This window comes from Ceratotherium simum, chromosome 5 (assembly GCF_057802395.1).
Source record: "Ceratotherium simum simum isolate JZ-2026a chromosome 5, ASM5780239v1, whole genome shotgun sequence".
Lineage (NCBI taxonomy): Eukaryota > Metazoa > Chordata > Mammalia > Perissodactyla > Rhinocerotidae > Ceratotherium > Ceratotherium simum.
In genome coordinates, this window is record NC_141904.1 from 63,431,930 (window position 1) to 63,454,872 (window position 22,943).

Here is a 22,943-nt window from a genome sequence, read left to right on the forward strand (position 1 = left end):
ATGTTAGCTCAGAGCCAGTCTTCCTCAGCAAAAAGAGGAGGATTAGCATGGATCTTAGCTGGGGGCTGATCTTCCTCACAAAAAAAAAAAAAAAGTTTGCTGAAAATGACCCTGGTTTTCGTCAGGATTACGGAAGGATTTGGTTCTCATAACTGTCATGGATTGACTGGTTCTTGTAATGATTTTTTCCCTACTTGCCCTATCACCTTCTACAAGGGGAACATTAGAAAGGCAAGCGTTTGTGCTGGCAGGCCAGCAAGGACTCGGGTGTCTGTTCGGATAGGTGCAGTGATGTGGAACTGAGACTTAGTCTGAGAAAGGGCCTCTTCTGCTGGTTCTCTTTGGCGACTGATGGCATCAAGGAGACTCCTCAGCCGCCCTTTGTTCAGTTGAACAGTGCTAAGACCTGTTGCAGTCAGGTAGTACTGCCATGGAGTTTTTTCTTGTAGCTTAAGAAGACCTGCAATGAATTAACCTAAAATTCTAATTTTTGCTAGTTGACTTTTGAAAGATTTGCTTATCCTCTGCTTCTAAGGCCTGCTCATGGCGCTTTCCTTGTATTCTTCTGGTGTCTCTTAAGGACCACCATAGTTTTGCATTGTTTGAAGGTGACTGTAAGAAATCTGGGGGAAAAAGTAGATTTCAGAAAACCCTCTAGATCTTAATATTGCTGTCATGGTTAGTATCTGAAGGCTTGCTGTGAAAATAAGGCAGTGTGGCTCCTATTCTTTGGTTTTAGAGTAAATTTAGAATTTGTGTCTGGTTTAATAGAAGCCATTTCTAAGCCTCACAACTCTTTTCCACCCCTTCCAAGCCAAATCTTTTCTGTATATGTAATTCATAACTGTTGCCAAATATTCTGTATGAGGTGATGGGATTCTGTAGAGGAATTTCCCCCTTCCTTTTGACATTTAAAAGTGTTCATTTTGAACTGTCAGGCTTCTGAGTCTATTTATGTGTGCAGCCTTTATTATTATAAAACTCAGATCAGTTGGCCATATTTTCCACGTCTGTCTGACAGGAAGATTTGGGGATTGACAGGAGGGGGAGTAGATCTGGGTGAGTGTAACAGGGCTGACGTAGGGAGACAGCCAGACCAGGAAGATGCCATTTACAAAGAGCCACTTAGAGAAGTTTTTGGATTAAAAGTATAAAGTTTTTTGGATAAAAGCTGTAGTCAGTCATCCAATGATTGAACACCAAACCGGACAATCTGGTAAATATTCTTTTGAAATTAGATATATTTCACAAATATTCACAGAAAGTTGGTTAAGATTTTTGTTACTTGATTTAGGAAGGAAAAGTAAGCTTAGATATAACAAATTTTAATTTTTTTGAAGTGTAGATCATGGGGAAATAAAATGTGGAGAAAAGCTGCTGATATTTATAGACGTGTGTAACTTTAAAACTTCTAGGTCTGTCAAGGCTTAAGATGTAGGCTGTATAATGAATCGTGTAAATTTTATAATATACCTAGTAGTAGCAGTGTTAGTTTAAAGGTATTCAGAAAAATCAAGGTGTGACTAATTCAGATTTTCACAGGTTAAATTTGTAAATTGCATCTTCCCCAGTTTTGGCAAGTTGCCTTTGAAATAGAAGGATTAATTTACACCAGCCAGGACGCCTCGTATGACCATATTAGATGAAATTAGACTCCACCCCTTGTTTTCTGTTGATCTGCCAGGACCTTTGTAATTCAAGTGCTTTTACAGTAGTAGCAAATGTTACATAAGACCAAACATGGAGCATATTTGGAGTTGGTGGGCAGACCCAAATCATGATGCAAGCCTGCAGTAGCAAGTGTGCAATGAAGCACAACCAAATTGTGTGAATGGAAGGTAACAAGAAGCCTCTCCAGAACAGCCCTTCCTCCGCACGAGGGCTGAAAGCGCCACTGGGTAAGTTTTCAGAGGCAGTTTTCAGAGGCTGGGCTTGGCTCGGGGCCCAGTTCTGGACGAGCTTGCTTGCGGAAGGTGGGTTAGGTCTTTGCTAACATTACATTAGAACCAAGCGGAGCGGGAAGAGTTCGTGCAGGCCTCTTTCCTCCTGGCGTTTGTCCTGCCCTGCCAGCATGCCGGGAGCTGTACGTTGCTGAAGTGGTGGAGGGAGAGAGCTCTGCAGAGCTAGTGGATCAGAGTGGGTAATCACAACAAGAGGGATTAGCCACTGCAAGCTGTCCACAGGAGCCATTCCAAAATGTCATTTGAGTGATCCGGACAAAGTTCAGACGCAGACAGGAGTTGAGTTTGCTATTAACTCCAACAAAATGCTGAGGTTTGCACCAAACAGTTCTCCTATCGCAAAACAGAGAGAGCGTTGGTTACGTCGCTCTCTAAAAATGGAGGAACGTTGTAACATGCTTTAACTGTTTGTTTTTTTATCTCACTTGTGGTAAGTGAGGTTTCATGACAGGCAGTTCACAGTGTTTCCTGTAGAATGTGTTTGAAAGCTGTTTTGTCAGATACTTCAAATCCACAGCAAAGTTTCAAACAGAACACACTGTGTCAAGAGAAAGAACAACTTCAAAATACAAACAGTAACCCTGAGAAGTCATTCAGTAACTTAAATTGAGTGTATAAAAATTTAATTATGGAATGACTGCCAGAAAAAACGATTTTTTTCGATTGTGTTATTAAGGTACCCAGTACAGCGAAGCTGAATTTTCTTGGGTGGATTGGGAGGCTGTTTTCAAAGTTACCTTAACTGTCTCATGCCTTGTCTACAAGCAGGAAGTGAGGTGACAGTTGAGTTCTCATTTCATGCTTTCTGTAACAATGAGCCTGACCGGATGGTTTTAATTGAGGTTAAAATTTAGCTACCATTTTGAAGGACTTTAAATATAAACAAATCTTAAACCTTTATTCAAATTGCTGTTAATTCCCTAAAATTGATTTTTCTAAAAACTCGGTGTCGGTTTTAGTCTTACTGGTTCTGGTTTCATTTTTGAATATTACTTCTGCTGTTTATTAGTTTACAGCCCCAGCCTACAGGTGGGGCAGATACTGTTTCTCTCTTCAGAAAAAATAAACTTGTGCTGCAAACCCATTGAAAACATTGGCATTGTTAGGTAGTGAATCACCCATTCCTTATTAATAGTGCTTAATGAAGGAAGGTTTGGGGCTGTGTTCTGAGTTTGAGGTTCTTGGTGTCATTCCCATGTTCATGGTCTTCTCCCCTCCCCCCTCCAGAATAAAGAGAAATAAAAAGGATACAAAACTGGTGGAAAATAGCAGTAAGGCTGTGACTTACAAACTCGGCACAGCACTTCGTGCTGTCACTCCATTGCACCCAGGACTTGCTGTTCCTTTTTGGCCTGGGAAGACAGTGCTCCCTGTGGGGTTTCCTGCACAAAAGTTTTCATTAAAAAAATAATAATAATAAACAAAGCAAAAGCAAACAAAAAGAGGACTCCTCTAATTTGAGTTGCCAGGTTCCTTTAATTCTCTCTCCCTCTACCCTTGTGTGTGTGTAAAAATTGGATTGGAGTGGTAAAGGCGTAGTTGTTGTGTTTTTGGGTTTGTTTTTTTTTTTTTTTTTTTGGTGAGGAAGATTAATTAGCCCTGAGCTAACATCCGATGTCAGTCCTCCTCTTTTGCTGAGGAAGATTGGCCCTGGGCTAACATCCGTGCCCATCTTCCTCTGCTTTATATGGGATGCACCAACAGCATGGCTTGACAAGCGGTGCATCACTTGCGCCCAGGATCCGAACCCGCGAACCCCAGGCCGACAAACTGGAGCATGTGAACTTAACCACTGCACCACCGGGCGGTCCCCCATAGTTTTTGTTTTTTTGTTTTTTTTTTTCTTTTTTTAATTCCCTTTCCGAATTTTGATGATAACCTTGTATAACCTTGTATCTTTCATTTGGGAAAAACTGTGACCCAGACCCAAAATGTGACTGCAGAGATGCTTGTGTAAGGACTGAGTATGGTAATGCTTGAACTGCACATGGTATAGCAAATTTGAAGGCTAAACTTATAATGGTAAATCACTGAACTTATAGGATGCTTTTTCCCCTAACAGATACAGAATTAAATCAGAAGTAGCTGGAGACCGATCGATTTTAGGTTTTGGCTGTTTTTTTCTTCTCACATGTTGATACCTGAGGAATACAAATATTTTAAATCAGTGATGAGATGGGAAGGAGACGGGGAAGCGAATTTTGGAGAAATGCTGTGCATCACTCAAGATAGTGAGATCATGTTTGTTTCAGGCAAGATGATTGCTTGCTGCACTCTGTCAGTATCCTTTGGGTAACACTGTCCTTCCTGAGGACAGCAGAGAGAGTTCCTTATGACTGTTAGTAAGTAGAAGTGTCAGCCAGCATGTCATTCATTGCATGATATCTCGTAGTCAGAAATGGTGGCAGCAGGATCTCAGAGGTGGCGGAGTTGGTTGACTGTCTTTTGTTCAAGGCGATGGCAGCCTTTTCCCCAAAGGTGCTTTCACTAAAAACATCTGTGTGTGTCTGAAATCGTGATGATAACCCTCAGTTCAAAGTCTGCACCTTGAAAACAGTTCCAGGAGCTTAGGAAGGGACCTGTCAAGGAAATAAATTGGTCACTCAGACCATTCAGTTTTCCTTAAAACAAGCCGTCTTATGACAGTGATTACAAAGAAATAATGGTATACTCACAACTGAAATAATCAACTGTTATACCATTCAGTACCCCCTCTTTTTCTCTATTATTCCATCTCCTTTAATGTCATATTTGGATTTTTTTTAAGCCACTTTAAAAATGTTTGCAAAGAGCTACAAGTTAAGATAGCAGGGGAGGGATACCCCCACGTGTTCAATAAGTTTTTCATATTTCTCACATACTTGAAAGCAAAGTCCAGAAAGAACAGTCCTCATGGAAAGAATTCCTGGCAAGAGGATTATTTGAGGTTGCCATATTTCTGCTGCTTTCTTAGCAGCATTATTTACAATCAATTCACGACTGTCCCTTCCCCCACCGGAGTCGAAGTCCTTCTCCCTTGTAATCTGCCCTTTGTGATCTGTTCTCTTTCATGCAGCCAGTGTGAATGGGGATGCTGCAGTGTGCGCCCTGCCCAGAGACGTGGAAATGCCAAGAGACCCGGAATACTTTAGTGGGGCTTTTATTTCTGTCATAAAGCACTGACTTGAAGAGCCTGATAATTTGATTATAGACCTTTGGTGAAAAGTTGTTTCAAGTGGCCCAAGTGCTGTAAATGACTCTCTTTTCTGCACTTTCCCCTTATGTTTTAATTTAAAAGCACCTCCGCATTAGGGGGAGGAGAAATGCATTTGGCAGAAGTCGCAGTTGGAGACTAATTTGTTAGGGCAGCCAGTGTTGAAATCTTCCTTTTCAGTTAAATCTCTCTGGTGTAAATGATGCCGAGTGCTTTGTGATAAAGACTTTTTCTTCCTCACTGTTTTCCAGTGCCATTTGTAACCCACCTAAGCATGCTCTGAGGCTGCCTCCGAGCTCCAGTCCTGGCTAATTGGGCTTTGAGGTACTGTGTGTCAGAGGTCAGCTCTGGATTCCCCAACTTGAGATTTCAATGTTCCAGGGACTCTCCCATTGATTTGCTTCCTTTTTAGCATTAGACCACACCCATCTCTCTCTGTAGTAGTCTAATCAAGTGCCTGGGGACCCTAAAGAAGTTGTGAGAAGACATCGTTAAATGCTTTATGTCCACACATAGTCCATGGTGTGACTTTAAATGGTATGCCAAGTGTTATTTTAATAGTTATTAGGAAAAAAATAGGTAACTACTATGTCAAATCCAAGGTCATGGTTTCACAGATATTGCTTAGGATAATGCTACGTTAGCTATGCCTGGCCAGCCACTAAGCTGACTGAATTTTGAAAAATATATTAAGTAAACAATAGCCTAGATAACGTGCAGAGACGACAAAAGATCCAGAATGTGATTCAGTTTTGAATGTCAGAAGTTTAGGGAAAACATTGACGTGGGGCCGGCCCGGTGGCTTATCGGTTAAGTGCGCGCGCTCCGCTACTGGCGGCCCGGGTTTGGATCCCGGGCGCGCACCGACGCACCGCTTCTCCGGCCATGCTGAGGCCGCGTCCCACATACAGCAACTAGAAGGATGTGCAACTATGGCGTACAACTATCTACTGGGGGGCTTTGGGGAAAAAGAGGAGGATTGGCGATGGATGTTGGCTCAGAGCCGGTCTTTCTCAGCAAAAAGAGGAGGATTAGCGTGGATGTTAGCTCAGGGCTGATCTCCCTCACAAACGAAAAAAGAAAAACATTGATGTGGAGCAAAGTAAATGTGTAAGGAGAAGTTCTGAGATTTAACAAAAATATGCAGTCTTGATTTATAGTCTGCCTCAGGTCCTGATGCTTCTTAGGATGTCATAATCCTTATGAAAGACTAGTGATGCCAATTGACACCTCACCAGTTGTGTTTGGTGGCCTGAAAGTGAAGTATTTGACAGTTTGGGTTAATTGGGAGCTCTATAATAGCACATTGCAGTTATTTTTCAACCTGGATATCAAAATAAACAATTAATTCTGTGAAGGGACTACTTAATGACTGACTGAGAGTTTCTAAACTGAGCTTTTTGCTGTATGTAATTATTAGTTGCTATGCCTGGCCGAAGGATCTGTACATGTTTACCTGAGTTTTATATTGTATAGCCGTGTATAAGCTTGATTATTGGAAATCCTTGCTTTAAATGGGAGCAGTTGTAGAGTATTAGTGGAATGGGGCTGTCAGAGATCCCATGAAATCATACATTCCTTGAAGTGTAGATTAGTATTTCTCATAAGGCCTTTCTGTGCAGAGTACATGCTCACTTTAACCTTAGCTGACTGAATCCATTCAAAAGTGTGAGTTTCATTAAGAGAAAAATTTGTGAGTTTTAGAAATCATTACTTTGATAATTTGCCCAAAATTTCCACCCTTGGATCCATAAACTGAATTTGAGAGTTTACCTTCACTTTATTCCGTTTTACCTCCAGTTCTTTCTGAGTGACTCAATTCTATCAGGAAAATGAGCCAACTTTTTATTTATAAAATAATTTTAGCTTGGATCAGCATCCTTTTTGGTTGGTGTGAATTTATTCATTTTTAAATGAATTCTAAAAGTTATTTCTCTGAGCTCTTATCTGAGAAGAGCTTAGTGTCTTCCTGGACTGACATATAAACTAAATATGTAAACTAAATCTTTACCACACTGGAGAAGATAACTTAAAGTGGGTTTGGTTTGTTCTTAAGTGATTTCTGCCGGCTTTGATAATCAGCAGGTCTTTCTCACATAAGTCTGTAACTGCAGTCAGCTGAACTAACTCTGTCTTACTCCCTGTTAAGTTCCCAGTACCGGGTCTAGAGTCGGCCCTGGGCTGCAGGCTCTACAGCTCTCTGTCATTTAATCCCCAGTAGCCTTGCAAGGTAGGCTTGACAGATGGAGAGGCAGCCAGAGTGGATGTTGTCAGGTCTTTGCCCAAGGTCACTTGGCAGAGCAAGGATTTGAACCCATCTATCTGTCTCTGACTCCAAAGTTCTTTCCCTTTCAGGTGATCTATGAAAGTATTTTTATTTTACTTTGGATTCTGTTCAGGCTGGTTGGTTACTCAGTTAGCCCACATCAAGACTGTGCCTGACAGCCCTGAGCCTCTGCTGGGAAGGCAACCATGACCGACCAGAGCGTGACGAGAAGCATACGTAATCGTGTTGGTCACTGGGGGCCAGCCTAATCCTATAGAACAGGTATTTGCTGCTCCTCCCAATGGTTCTTTGTAGAACATATTCATCTGGGAACTTTGTAAGGTGATTCTTTTTAGCCAAGCCAGAAAGATAGCCCTGACTGGCACTTTCTACCAAAATTTACTCTTTAAACCATCTTTGATGTTTTAAGACCCCCCTGAACAAGAAAAAAAATTCTACACTGTCTGACACCCATAGCTGATCTTTAGGATAGCAACTCCCAAAACGGAAAGATGAAATCCACAACAACCTGGTTTCCCTTAAGCAGATTCTGGATCCCTACCCCAAAGTTACCAAAATTCTGTCTCAACCTTGTTGTATGTTCAGCCTCTGCAGCCTTTTGCGCTAATAGTTAGCATGCTTTTGCTGAGCTCTTGGGAAGATGGGCTTCTTACTGATATGTGCCGCAACCCTCACCTTCACCCCTCCCTTCTGCCTGCCTTTGGACCATGTATTATGGCTTGCTAATAACGCCACTTAACGGCAGGTGGATTGTACTGTGGTCTAGCCTGGATGCTGGAATCAGCCTGCCTGGGATGACATCCCTACTCTGCCTCTTAACTAGCTGTGTGATGTTGGGCAACCAGCTTATGTCCTTTAAAGCCTTAGCTTCCTCATCTGGAAAGTGTGGATCGTAACAGTATCTGCTTTGTAGGATGATGGTCAAGACTGTATGGGATAATCCCTGCAAGTTCTATAGCGCGGTGCCTGACGTGGGTTTCTGCCGAATAAACAGTATTAGCTGTTGTTGTTGTTGAAGGTGAGACTTCTCATCAGTCAGTTGTTTGGATTATAAAAGATTAGAAAAAGGGTTAATAAAATACAAGACAAGAGCCATGAGTAAAAACAGTTCTTTGGGGGTTTTTTTAGTAGCTGTTAGTCACTCTTACCTACTCTTGCATGATGCCTATTGAGAATGGGACAAATTGATACTATGCTCATAAATGAAAATATGTTTTGCTTTATTTTGGCATGTGTGAAATTGAAGCCAGAACACCAAATGAAATTTCTCTTTTTTTAAAGTTTGTATTTGATAACCACATAAACCATATTCATTATAGAAAAACAATATGCAAAAGTTTTTCAAAAATAGACTTATAATCCCAGGGATAACCACTTAAAAATTTTTTTGACATATGTTCTTCCAGATTTTTTTCAAGCATGAGTGATTTGAGGATCTGAGGTTACAGTTTGCTTTAACTGCTTTTTGGGTTTGTGCCTTAACGTTGACACTTGTGCATTATAAATTATTTTTAGTTATTTTCAAAGCAATATTTATTTATGACTTAAAAAGATCTAATTATTTGCTTTGAACTCCTTTTTGGTTTGTACCTGGGTGTGAATACTTACATATTTTTTAAAATCTCAGCGTGAATCCCAAATTACAAGCTCAGTATTCTTGGTTGCTTTCCATTTTGGAACACTTGAAGAAAGTTGTCCTGTCCCCTACCCTCCCCGGTATCCTGCCCTTGCCTTCACTGTTGCATGTTCAAGCCACAAGGGGGAGGAAAGCCTGGTGCATCCATCTCTGGCTCTCTCTCTCTCTCTGCCTCTTATCTCCACATCTGTCTGCCCAGCTCCCCTACACACACACACACACACACACACACACACACAGCCATGTCTGTCTTTCTCTGTCTCTGCTTTGTTTTCCCCCTGTGTCTGTATTTGTCTGTGTGTTGGTCTGCCTATCTCTCTTTCTTGCTGGAGCCATTCAAAGTGCCCTCCTCATTTAGGGACAGAGTGTGCTTTCTCTGGGCTGGTGCCAGACCCTGGAGAGAGGAGTGCTTTGAAAACTCAACTTGGACTCCTCACCACACCACATTGCAGTTATGCTTAGCATCTGGCCACGAGTTTGTCCACTTAATATAAGGTCCCTAACCCTACCCATAACTTGCCCATTTCTCTTTTGATCTAAGAACAAACACTTTTTTTAAGCTGGGAGCCCAGTTTAAAATCTTATGAAACATAAGGGCCCACAGTGAAAGGATGAGGAAAGTCCAACTCAACTATAATTAAATTGGGTTTTTCCTCTTTGCTTTCTCATGAAGGGAAAGCCAGATGCCACCCTTTCCAGAGAATAAGTTACCAGACCATAATATGAAGGAACAACTTAATTCAGCAGCATGACAAGGATTTGAGCTGGCACTTTTCAGCCAAAATCTCAGTTACATACATACACAGTCTGTTTCAAGTTTTAGTGAATGAGAGAAATTCACATGATAGATTGCCATTCTTAGTTTTTAAATAGCTTTTAATATTGCAGTAGAAAACACAATTTTTTTGAAATGTTATTGATACATCAGCTAACTTTTAATCTTAGAAAGCTTTGAATCTTGATTTTCTAGTGCGAAATCCCATATCAAGAGTTAATAGATAAGAAAAGAAGCATTAACTGAAGAAAACGGGGAGAATGGACTGTGATGGGAATAGAAAATTGAAAGGACAAGCTTGAAGTTACAGTCAGTTCTGCTATAACAGAACACGCATTCCTAAAATATTACTGCACTTTGCAAAATTACGCAATAAAAACCACGTGAGACTCATTGGGAAAATGGGGTTATGGACACAACACTCAGAGCTTCATCAGTGACACGTACAAAAAGATAGGAACCTAACAAAAGTGGTAACACAGTTTTACGTGGATTAAAGAGTTAATACATAAATACTAGAATAAATATAACAGTTTACCTTGAAAACAACCTGACATTTGCTTCTGAAAGTAGATGTTGGAAAGGTTGCAGCTCGTGAGGTGTCGTGATGTGGTGGAAGGAAGGTTATCTGAAGTAGAGGGAGTGTTGTAGCACCAGATGTGGATGGTGTGGCTCCTAACATACATGGTGACCTGAGGTGAATGGTGGGTGTTTGCGGGGGGTGGGGGGTGGGGGGGGTGTTCCCATGGGCCTCAGTTCAGCTGGGTGTAGTTTTCTGCATTCACCTAGTGCTTCTTGCAGATGAAATCTTGCAAAAAGCAAATGCAAAATTTCATTATGCCCAGTGTTCCTTAATATATCAATGACTTTGAAGTAAATATATGTTCTCAAAACAAGCATTGTAGTAGAACTGACTGCATTTAATTAGATTGAGAATTTTATTTATATCTTTTGATATCAAGAGAAATACATCACATTTACTGTGAGACACTGCTTGAGAATTCTGATACACTCCTTTTCCTACTCTCTGGGTATTTCTTAGAAGGCAAAGTTCTAGTTGGGGTTTTTCCCCCTCTTTATACCACAGACATGGTATTATTCCTTTAGCATACTGCCACCAGGGGTACACAAGATGATTTTTGTGGATGAACACGAATGATTATTTTAATGTTAATATTAATTATTTTACTGTATATCCAAATATATATATAAGCTTGTCTATATATTGTTATATTGTTTTATACATATATATATATATATATATATAACAAACCTATTGTTTCAGGGATACTGTTGTCTTGGAAAAGTAGCTCTCAACTGAGGGTGGTGCCCTGCTTCACACTGGGCCATCTGAAACTGGATTGGGGGTAGTTTCAGGTTGCCCCTGGCAGAGGGGCACCAGTGGTGATTAAGGAGTGGGTACCAAAAATTCTAACTATCCTGAAATCCTGTATAAGAATTGTCCTGTCCAGGGGCCGGCCAGGTGGCGTAGTGGTTAAGTTCGTGCACTCCACTTTGGTGGCCCAGGGGTCACCGGTTCAGATCCTGGGCGCAGACCTACACACCACTCATCAAGCCGTGCTGAGGCGGCGTCCCGCATAGAGCAACTGGAAGGATGTACAACTATGACATACAACTATCTACCGGGGCTTTGGGAAGAAAAAAATAGGAAATGGAGGAAGATTGGCAACAGATGTTAGCTCAGGGTCAATCTTCCTCATAAAAAAAAAAAAAAACGGACTGTCCTGTCCAAAATACCAATAATGTCCCCATGAGAGACTGGTTAGTATTAGATTAAAGAGGAAGAGGGAACAGTAGAGTTGATAATTTAAATTAAAATGTAGAGTAAAAATAGTATATCATGTGGCTTTGGTAAGAACAGTGAAAATAGTGCACAGGTGATGGAAGTTTGGGAAATGCTAGTTGAGGACAAGTAGTAGCAGTGAGCTTCATTTACCAAACCCTGATATATAGTGCCATGTGCCAGGCCATGTTCTCAGTGTTGCACAGATGTTAACTTATTCAGCCATGGTTAATGGTTCTTGAGGCATTAGCCTAGTCTAAGACAGACTCGCAACCTTGGCTGCACAGGAGAATCACACAAGGGAGCTTGTAAAAGTCTGGATGCCCAGGCCACATCCCAAACCAGTTAAATCAGACTCTCTGAGGGCATCGGTATTTTTTAAGTTCATCAGGTTATGCCAGTGTGTAGCCAACGTTGAGAACCGCTGGTCTAGGGCCATTTGAAAATCACTCCTCTTCCAAGAAAGCTGTACTGATTGTCAAATGTTAATTGAAGGCCTACTCTGTGCCAGGCCTTACAGGGGCAGGTGACCGAGACATGACTCAGGGAAGCTCCGCCATCCAAGGCAGGTAGCAGAACTGGAAACAGATTTTTACAGTCCTGGCTGACAAGTGCTGATGCTCGGAAGTATATTCAGAATGTTTGGGTATCACAGAGGAGAGAGAAACGAAATTAAAAAAAAAAAAAAAACCCTCAGATGCCAAATTAGGAAAATTATTAAACTTATTTTAGTTTTGGGCTGGCCCCGTGGCTTAGCGGTTAAGTGCGCACGCTCCGCTGCTGGCGGCCCGGGTTTGGATCCCGGGCACGCACAGACGCACCGCTTCTCTGGCCATGCTGAGGCCGCGTCCCACGTACAGCAACTAGAAGGATGTGCAACTATGACATGCAACTATCTACTGGGGCTTTGGGAGGAAAACAAATAAATAAATAAAATCTTTAAAAAAAAACAACTTATTTTAGTTTTCCCTTTATTACACACTGTCAAGGACAAGAAAAAAAGCAACAGGCACTTATAAATCACTATCATTTTAGCCTTCCTAACTTGGTTGTGGCTTTTATGTGATCTAGTTAGAGAATTTGAATTTTGTCTGTAGATAGCATGATAATTTTGTCCTGGTATAGAGCGGGTTCTTAAGTACCTCATAAAGCGTCATTGAACTAATGTCCTGGGAATAAGTCGTCACAGCTTCACGGAGAGGCTCGGGACTGGTATAAAAAGACCTTTAGAAATCAACCATTTAGGCGATGCTTGTAGTCGGTGATTCTAATATGCTTAATTTTTTAAATACTCTCATAGCTTCCATATTGTGATAAGTAAATGTTGGATCACATACATTTTAAAACTTAGAGTTAAGCAAATGTGTCATTTTAAATTACAGGTTTAATTAAAGGCAGCCAGTGAGCTATCATCACAAGATACTTAAGTAGACAAAGTTACTAAATAATTTACTTGTTTCTAATGGTAACATTCTTCAACAGCTCTCGATTTATTTAGTATGTATTGCCTCACTCTGAGAAAACCTGATTCTCCAGCAGAGTTAGACCTATTTTCAGTTAAACCTGTGTAGTCTGTACTTAACCACGAATTTACTTCCTTTAAAAAACAGGCATAGCTATTTGTGGTATTTTTGTCTTGCGCCTTTGGCATCTTAGTGGTGTGAACCGGAGCTATGCCATCTGTAGTCAAGTGAGATTATTAAAAAAAGGGAGTGAAATGATTCACTGGAAAATTTCAGCGCAGATTCTTAAGGAACGATAAGATAACCCTAGAAACATTCTTATTTAGTGTCATATGCTTGTGGGTAGTGACCGAAAAAAAAATCAAAGTACAACTTGTTTCTTAACATTTTGCTATTTTGAAAATTGGAGAGGTACTATGCTAGAAAGGAAGACAGAATTCCAGGTGATGTCAGTTAGCAAAGCTCTGCAGATGAATGAATAATTTTCTTCTCTCTGACTGCAAGTTGGAGCCAGTGAGGTTCATTTCTAGCCTGTAAAACCCAGTCTTCTCAGGGTTAGAATAGTTGTTAAATTTCTTAATGGCTATATGTATGATAAACTTCTTTATGCTGAGATGTTTGCTAAGCAGAAGGAGCAGTTCCTGGAATCCCAAATAAGTCTGTGAAGCCCAGATAAGCCACTTCTGGAAGCTGCTGAGTTTAATGTCTTTTCACTTAGTGATGCATATTTGAACCTAAACGTATTGATTTCAGGGGACTCCTCCAGGGTTCCGTTGGAGACTTGCCTGAAACACAGTGTCTCTCTTTTTTTTGCCTTTGTTTTCCTTTTCAGAAAGAAGACACAGCTCATCCAGCAAGCCTTCGTTGGCCGTTCCTCCCACTTCAGTATTTTCCTTCTTCCCTTCTCTGTCCAAAAGCAAAGGAGGCAGTGGAAGTGGAAGCAGCCGTTCTTCCAGTGGAGGTGTTCTAAGCGCATCCTCATTAAGTTCCAAGTTGTTGAAATCACCCAAAGAGAAACTGCAGCTCAGGGGGAACACCAGGCCAATGCATCCCATTCAACAAAGTAGAGTCCCCCCTGGTAGAATGTGAGTATGGCCAAGAGGGTTCTTAAAGCTTACCTGCTGGCAGTGCAACTGTGTACACCAGTAGCATCGGAGAGTATCTGAATAATGTGAAAGGGAGCCCACTTTGGGGAAAACTCAAATATATGTTGTTGTTTCGTTTTGTTTCTCTGTCATATCTTGGGCGACTTTACAGAGTAATAATAGCAATAATAATATTAATAATACTTACTGATCCTTTATTGTATGCCAGCTACTGATAGCTCTCTATATAGAGCATATTGTCATTTAATAAATTATTGCAACAACCCTATGAAATAGGTATTGTTGTTATCCCTGTTTTCCAGATAAGGAGAAGGAAGCGTAATGAGGTTGAGAAGCTTTAGCCAAAGGTCCCTCAAGTCAAACAGGCCTGGGTTCAGATTCCACCTCTGTCACTTCCTAGCTGCAGGGCCTTGGACAAGGCACCATTTCTCTTGGAGGCTAAGAATAGCAGTCACTGTGCAGGGTTATTGGAGGAGGAGAGTTAATGTATTTGAGTCAAGCACCTAGCAAAATGTGTGGCCCACAGGAGACAGTAAATGAACGGATGCTGGTGCTTCTGCTGCTGCTGTTGATAATAGTAAGAATAAAAAAGGTGAAGAGATTCCCAGACACTGTTCTAGGATTTTCTGGGACCTGCAAAGCAAATAGGAAAGCAATTCTTCCTCCCCCCAGTCTTGGGTTCCCATCACAGCAGTGATGAAGGTAGACTGGAAAAAGTTCACACCCACCAGGCAAGGCTTTGGCAAGGTTCCACGGGGGATCTGTAAGTTGGCAGGCTTCTTGTGGTCACGTGAGGGAGCAGCCGTGCACTCCCATAGAAACATATCTTGCCTGGTCATGGCATTCCTCAGCCTTGGTGGCGGGTGACTTTTCCCTGGCCTGCCTCCCTTTTGGAGGTTATGCTACACATCTCAGTCCCAAAGTCTGATAACCTGGTTAATCTCAGGGCAGCGTTTGGCACCTGCTACTGCTCAAGGACTTGCCAGCTGGGAGAGGCCATAGCGTCTTGCAGTATCTCTGCTGCTGTCAGGCTGTCCCAGGTTCCAGGTACAGCTGTTTGGGGCTGTTTGTCCTGGTTGCTAAGCCCCCAGCTTCTGCTCATCAGTCAGAAGTGCAAGTACAGCAAACTTGGCTTTCATTCCCGGAGCTGTCTGAAAGCCAAAGAAAATGCCAGTGCAGTGTGTAAGTCACTCGCCAGCTTAACAGCTGTTAGAGCACTGACTCCACTGAATAAAGTTTATAAAACCTCATCAGTTCAAGTCTTCTTTATTTGGAGCTGGGCTTTAGAGGGGGACCAGGCCAAGTGTTAGCTTCACACCAACATTTGCCACCCAAATGATAGTGTCAGTAGGATTCCAAGAGAAATCAGTTCTTTGTTAGTGGCACAGGTATTCAGTGCTCACCAGCTGTGTGCTAGGCACTTAATATTCTGAGCTCCTATCATAGAAACCTTTTTCAGGGCCTGGAATTATCACTTCACTGACATATCACACACTAATTAAACATTGGTCTTCCTCACTGACAGAAGTAGAGAGCCTCTTCTTGTATTGTTAGGCGATGTATCCTTAGGCTCGTTTGAGTTGTTACAGGTCCTTAGTGACATTTCTTGGAAGTATTCTCTAATTCCAATTGTTCTTTTTTCTGCTCAGTTTGCTTTGTTTTGATGGATCCTTTCTTAAACAGTTCTCAGAAGATATTTTCTAAAGGTCCTGCAGCTTGTCTTTGGTTCTTTTAGACCTTTTCATATTTTGCTTCTTACAGGAATTGCATTGGGTATCAGGTCTAAATCTCCCATAGGCTCATGTGTAAGATTGTTCTGGAATGAAAGACCAGGTAAATTTGATGGTTCACTGGAGCTTTTTGCCTCACCAGAAGGGCTTATAGACTGAATAAATGTGAACCTTACTGAGTTTTCCAGATGATCCTAACAAATATTCAGAAGGTGCCTTTGGGAGCCTACCTCTGTGCAGTGCACGGGTAGACCCAGGCTCTGCCTTCATCCGTCTGGTTCAGCATTCACCTGGGGCCGCTCTGGCACTCAGGTGCTGATATTCTCTCTTCCCCTACAACAGCATGACACCCTCTGTCAAAGTGGAGAAGATTCATCCGAAGATGGATGGCACACTACTGAAATCTGCGGTGGGGCCAACCTGTCCTGCTACTGTCAGTTCCTCAGTCAAGCCTGGCCTTAACTGCCCCTCAATACCAAAGCCAACCTTGCCTTCGCCTGGACAGATCCTGAATGGTAAAGGGCTTCCTGCACCACCCACTCTGGAAAAGAAGTCTGAAGATAATTCCAATAACAGGAAATTTTTAAATAAGAGATTATCAGGTAACTTCACATTTTCTCTCTTAATGTTTCTCTGTGTATTAATTGGGGATTCACAGGGGAGCAAATGAACCGCTGTCTACAAGTCCTCCTTTTAAAACTGATCAACTCCAGCTTTAGGAGGAAGTTCCTTAAGTGGTATGCTTGACCTCTTCACTCTTGATTTTAAAGTGCATGTGTGTGTGTAAGTAATGTAAAAATAGCTTTCTAGTGGTGTATGTCTGAATGGAGTAATGCAGTAATGCTGACGAAAACAGTCTGTTTCCTGTCATCTGATGGCAGTAGTCCCACACTCTCTTTGTGATGTCACCGCTTCTCTGCAGTGCTCACATTTATTGATAATGTGGTAGATTTTATTCAAGTTACAAGTAGTCTGTTTTGAGATTTCTTCCATTTTCTTATTTACAAAATAAATGAAAGAGTGTTTGGTGAGCCTATTGTCATCTCTCTGTGCTCTTGACAGAAAGAGAGTTTGATCCTGACATACACTGTGGGGTCATTGATCTTGACACCAAGAAGCCCTGCACCCGGTCTTTGACATGCAAGGTAGGTGTCCTCCTGGACAGAGCTGAATGTTCTGGTAAGCACAGGGAACTGGGATTGTAAATGAGGGAATAACTTGGTTTTGATGAAGAAAGCCTCAAGTTCAGAAAATGTGAAGTCTGTTATTATGACCTGCAATCTTGAGAGGTTTTGTTTCCAGTGAGCAGTGTTGTATCCAGGAAATAGTGTTCTTTCCTAATCAATCTGTTGTTTTCAAAAGACTTTTAAAATTTCATAGAAATTTAATATGAGAAGCTACCCTTTACTGTGGTTTAAATTGTGCTGACTTAGAACAAGTTCAGAAATTTCCCTTGCATATATATGAATATTCTTAAAATATTTATGTAATCTGTGGTTCTTAAATTTTAAAGAGCCACTTTAAAAAAGCTGACTTAGAAATTTTAAGCCTGACTTTGAAGCCTTATTTTTCTAGGTTTGAAAAAAATACTAGATAATATGCAATCTAATTTATATATAAGCTAAGAAAATGTAATATGCTCCTTTCTGTCCTGAGATTTCCTTTAAAATGCCAGTATGCTAATAAGAAGGTGGGATGCTTGCTGTAAAATAGAGGTTGTTGATGTCAGGGTGGCATCAGTGGACCTTTTACATAGATGAGCATATATGTTTATGTGCATTTCTCTGGACAGTGACCCCCACTATCCTTCAGAAGGGTTCAAGAATTACTAAGAGTCATTGCTTTGAAGTATGCAATTTAAAAACCCTTGTTTGGGAGGAGGGGGTAAAAATTATAAAAACTAGTGTTATCTTCTAAAAATTAATAAAATTGTTGGTGTATTATTTTAAATTTTACCAAAGATTATGTTTGAATAAAGGACTTCAGGCTGCACTCTAGCCCCTATGCAGTGGAGGCATGTTATCATCTTCAGAAATGGGAAATCTTATTTTAATTTAAATTTCTAATTTAGTTTTAGTGTGTAGATTTTCTTCAACAGTTGTTCTGAATCTTTCGGGGAAAGGGTTTGGTCAAGACCACCTTTAAATATCTAATTTTTTTAAAAAATCATAATCCTCTTCCCAGAGGAAAAAACATATTATATGCACATATGTATTCTGAATTTTGCATTTTATCTCACGGGTTGATGGACATTCCCACCTCAGTCCCACTCTTGAATCTCTTATGTTAAAAATTCCTCTCCCAGAACAAAAGTTGGTTTTGTTTTATACGGTATTAATTGAACACATATAGTGGTGTGTCATTGTTTGAAGATAGCCATTGGAGCTCTGTAGAATTGTGTCCCTGTCAGCTGCCCCTAAGGGAACTTGTGAAAGCATGCCTCAGGCGTGCTCCACAGCATGCTCAGAACTTGCCATCCTCTCTCTGCTCTCTTCCTGCCTACCTGACTCTCAGTAACATGGGTTTCTCAGTATTGCGGTACCTATGGTCAATGAAGCATGCTTGCTTTATCCGAGATGCTCTTGTTAAATCATGTATGAGGCATGCTGGTGAACCAAAAGCTTTTATCAACCCAGAATCTGCAAGGAGTGGTTTGACCAGCCTTCTTCCTGAACCTTTATTGATGGGTGAACTGACTTTACGTGGATCCTGCATTTTTCTCCCATCTTCCTTTTCAAATCGTGTGTGCTCTCCATGTGTTCTATTAAGGGTGTCATGATTGTGGCACAGTGTTAAGCCTGTCGTCCCATTAATACATATCTTCAGGCCTGGCGTCATGAGTTCAGCATAGAACTGGCAGAAAATGCAGATCTCAGCAGGACTACCCTCTCACAAAATGTGCTTCTGTTCTCCTGTGTTGTTGTGCTTCTCCCTTTTCCTGCCTCTGCTGTGGCCTGAATCTCTTAAGCTGTAGAGGGCTAAATACCCTCAAGTGCCCCTGCCGAATGTCCCCCAGGTTGCTGCCCAGGTCTCTCCTGTCTTAGACTTAGAACGTTATCCGTTCTCTTCACTTTCTGGGGATCTGCTGCTGCCCATTCCTATCACTCCTTCCTTGTTGTCTGCCTGCCACCCTCACAGTCCCCTCCTCACTGCCTCATCTGTCTAGTGTTCTGTTTGATGTCCTCTGTGCCTGCCATGCAAATGGCTTTGAACTCCAGTAGCCTTGTCCATTCAGTCATTGTAGAAATTATTATTGCATACATCTGTGAGCACAGGCCTCATTCCAGGTCCCAGAGGACACAGGCTTTACAAAGTCAAGGCATGATCTCTACCCTTGTGGGGCTTACAGTTTAATGAAAGAGATGGCGATTAATCTGATAATCATTCAAATAAGCATAAAGTTACCACTGATGAGTAACAAAAAGGAGGGAGGCCTGTGTTAGGAGAGCCTTCAGCAGGGGCGTTGGGCCAGGGAAGCCTCCTTTGCCATAGGAATACTGGGCTGAAATCCGTTATGATTTATCCAGGCAAAGAGGGGTGAGGGAGGCAGAGGAAACGTGTGAAGGCTCTGTGATGGGGCAGAACAAGTACCTTAGGCGCTGAGAGGCAGCCAGGAGGCAGAACAGAAGGAGGAGGAGGCACTTGGTACCAAAGGAGCAGGGAGCACAGGAGTTAGAGTGTGCTGGGCTAGAAGCCTAGTTACACAGTCAGCCCTTCTCCTGTGAGCCTTGGGCAGCCCCTGAAGAGTTCTGATGGGGCAGGGGGCGTCAGATTTGTGTTTGGAACGTTCTTCAGAGCTCAGTGGAAATCTTGTTTACCCTGCAGACTGAGCTGGGGAAGTACTGAGAGTCTGCCTACTTTCTTCGCTTGGATTTGTGGGCTAAGCACCAGGAGACATTCAAAGATGAGGAGAGGCTTCTGTATTTATCTGGAAAGAGAGGCAGGTGGACTGGTGACATTATATGTTCATTTGATCATTCAACACATATTGGAGAGCCATTCTTTTTATATACTTCCAGTTTGAAGCATTTATTGCATGCTGGTACAGTACTGAACAAAACAGTATTTTGTCTTCATTTAGGTGACTTTCTCATGGGTATGTTACATATTAAATAAAATTAAGTAAAAATTTTAAAAGAAGCTAAGCACATTTATCTACCTGTCTGCACCAGGTTAGAGTTTAGGTGAGCATAGTTTGCAATATGTCTAGTAAGGAGATAGGTGATGTTATTGAATTTCAAAAGGACATTAGAAGCCTACTCTTAAACCCCTTAAATTGTAGCAAACATGTAAACTTGAAGAGCAATACATTTGTATAATGTGTAGGAGCATGAACACACAGAAAGTATTGTTTGCAGTATTTTGTAACATAAAAGAGAGAAGGAACTGTGTAGATGAATTCACTTGTATTTGGGATATGATAGGTGGCCACTGTAGTTAGTGTCTCCTTGTGTTTTGTATAGACTGAGACCCCAGCAGTATGGACCTGTCAGGTTAACTTGACTTTATCTTCTTCCAGGAATAGTATTAGCCCCAAGTGAGCCTTTAAAAACACCAAACCAGCAATTATCAAATGCGTTGGGAGTATGGACATTTTCTTATAAGATGTGCTTCAGCCACGGGTTTCTATTAGTTGCCCTTTTAAGGAAAGCACTGCTCTAATTTGACCTTTCTTTTTCTCAGTGTGTCCATTTCCAAATTCTGAAATTAGACCTTGTCTTAAGATCCAAGAGTTCTGTCTGTCCCGTTTTCTTCATTTCCAGAGCGAGGGTCTGTTTATAGGAATTCACTCTGCTTCATGTCTCTCCCAGTTCACAGCCCTCCTTCCCTCGACCTTATGTTCTTTCCTTCTCTCAGGTCTTCCTCGCCCGTGCAGTCCCCGTCTCCAGGATGCTGTGAGCCACTTTCTCTTGTTACGTGGCATCCTCACTGGAATAGAGAGCAACAGTTGTGTTTAATTTTTACTCTCTGGCAGTTGCTGACAAAAGACTTTCTGATACATATTTTATGGAATAAGTGTTTCTTCCCTTTTAACATTCAAACCTCCAAATGGCCCAAAGAAGACTCAGAGCATGAGTACCTGTCACCTGTTTGTTTCTACTGTTTGCCGCTCCGTTACAAACCAAGTGGCACAGCTAACATTCCTTCTTTCTCCTGGTGGAAATAACATCACCGAGTTCTCATACATTTGGAGCCTGGAATATGTGCTTCTAGCTAAAGAAAAGAGATCTTCCTCATGATTTTTAGCTTATCAAATGCTGAGCAGCCTTTGACTATGCTAATGACTGCTTTTTTTATTGGTAATGGTGTTTTTGGATATATAACAGAGAAAAGAATATTACGATTCCTCAGTTTCTGTATTTTTTTGATCCGTAGACACATCCTTTAACCCAGCGGAGAGCTGTCCAGGGTAGGAGAAAACGATTTGATCTGTTATTAGCCGAGCACAAAAACAAAACCAGGGAAAAGGAATCGATTCGCCATCCGGACTCTCAGCAACCAACGCAGCCTCTCAGGGACCCGCATCCCACCCCTCCTAGAACTTCACAGGAGCCACACCAAAACTCGCATGGAGTGATTCCTTCCGAATCAAAGCCTTTCGTAGCTAGTAAACCTAAACCTCACACCCCCAGTCTTCCAAGGTAAGCCAAGTCCTCCGATTCTTTCTCCCTCCTTCACAGAACAGACTTGCAATCATTGTACAAGCCCAGTGCAGTCATGATGTCGAGGAATGAACGTCAGGCTCACTATGGAGATATTTTCCAATTGGGTCTTACTATAAGAAAAAAATTGTTGAGTTCATCACTAAGTTTCAACCAAGGCTCGTCTTGGCCAAATGCAAGCAGCAGAACAATGCTAGAATTATCTGCCCCACCCCTGCTCAACGTAAGGTGTCGCTTACCCATTGAATAGGGCCAAAACTTGGGTCATGCCTGCAGGTTAGTGATTGGAACATTTCACCTGGCTTTGGCAGCAATTTCCCATTCATTTTTCTTGCTTCTTGCAAAATACAGCAGTGGGAATCCTTGCTGGGGACAGGCTTTCAGCCTGAGTTTTTACAGCATTCATTTATCAACATGTTTTTTCATTCATTCATTTGGGACTTTGCCCTAAGCATGGATTAGGCATTTTAGCCATTTAGTAAGCAGTGGATCAAAGGGTTTTACCAAGAACTTAGCATACACATACCTCACAGACAGTGATGGTGGACTGAATATATGTATGTTTGTGCTTGTATATTTAACCAAGTTGAAGTAAAGGACTTTGTACCCAATTTCCAGAGGGAAAGGAAAGAGAAAGGCATAGAGAATAAAGGCCTTTGGCATCAAGGGCTTCTGCTCAGGAATGTGCCAACCCTTTGTTGCTGCTTTTTAACCTTCCACCCTCACGTGTCTGATCCTTGAAATGCTCGCCTGAGCGGGGGAAACTCAAGTATGTGCTTGAGCCTATCCCAATGTAAGCCCTCTGATTTCTGAGCAACACGCTGAAGGAGTGCTCGGAGGAGGCTCCCCAGAATGTGGCCAGGCCCGGCCATCGATTCCTTAGCAAGTCTTTTCTTTGGCAGTCTTTTCATTGAAGTTTTTCCATCTGTGAAAAAAGTAAGCTTAGTTCTGTATATGTAGGAAAAACACATTACCGTCCTTCAGTAACAGGCTCTAGATTATCCACGCAGAGTGGTAATGCTGCCGTGGTCTTGCATCACCTCCTGTCCCTCTTAGGCTATTTTAGAGCACTTTGCCAGTTATCTCATTATTATCTTAGTAACCCAAATCCAAGTGCAATTTGAAGAGGAATCAAAGAAAGAATTCTCTTAAGTTCCACATATATTTCCCTTTTCTTGGAGGAGATTAGAAGGAGGACCTGAGCCACCCAAGTGGCTGTAGAAAAGAGAACTAGGTCTGAGCTACCTTTGGTTAAATGGGCAGACAGCTCCATTTGACATCGTGCAGTTCAGGAGTGAGGTTACTTCATTCCCGGGCCACCTGGA

General features: G+C 41.7%; 1 protein-coding gene across 2 annotated transcripts in view; it reads left to right on the forward strand.

Annotated features, from left to right (window-relative positions):
* Positions 1 to 22,943, forward strand: part of ATXN7 (ataxin 7) — a 92,231-nt gene that overhangs the window by 55,857 nt on the left and 13,431 nt on the right. For both annotated transcript variants that reach the window (XM_087431283.1, XM_087431282.1), the window contains exons 5-8: positions 13,952 to 14,204; positions 16,298 to 16,557; positions 17,018 to 17,100; positions 21,332 to 21,597. In XM_087431283.1, coding sequence (XP_087287409.1) covers positions 13,952 to 14,204; positions 16,298 to 16,557; positions 17,018 to 17,100; positions 21,332 to 21,597 — 862 coding nt within the window. The remainder of the gene's footprint in view (positions 1 to 13,951; positions 14,205 to 16,297; positions 16,558 to 17,017; positions 17,101 to 21,331; positions 21,598 to 22,943) is intronic.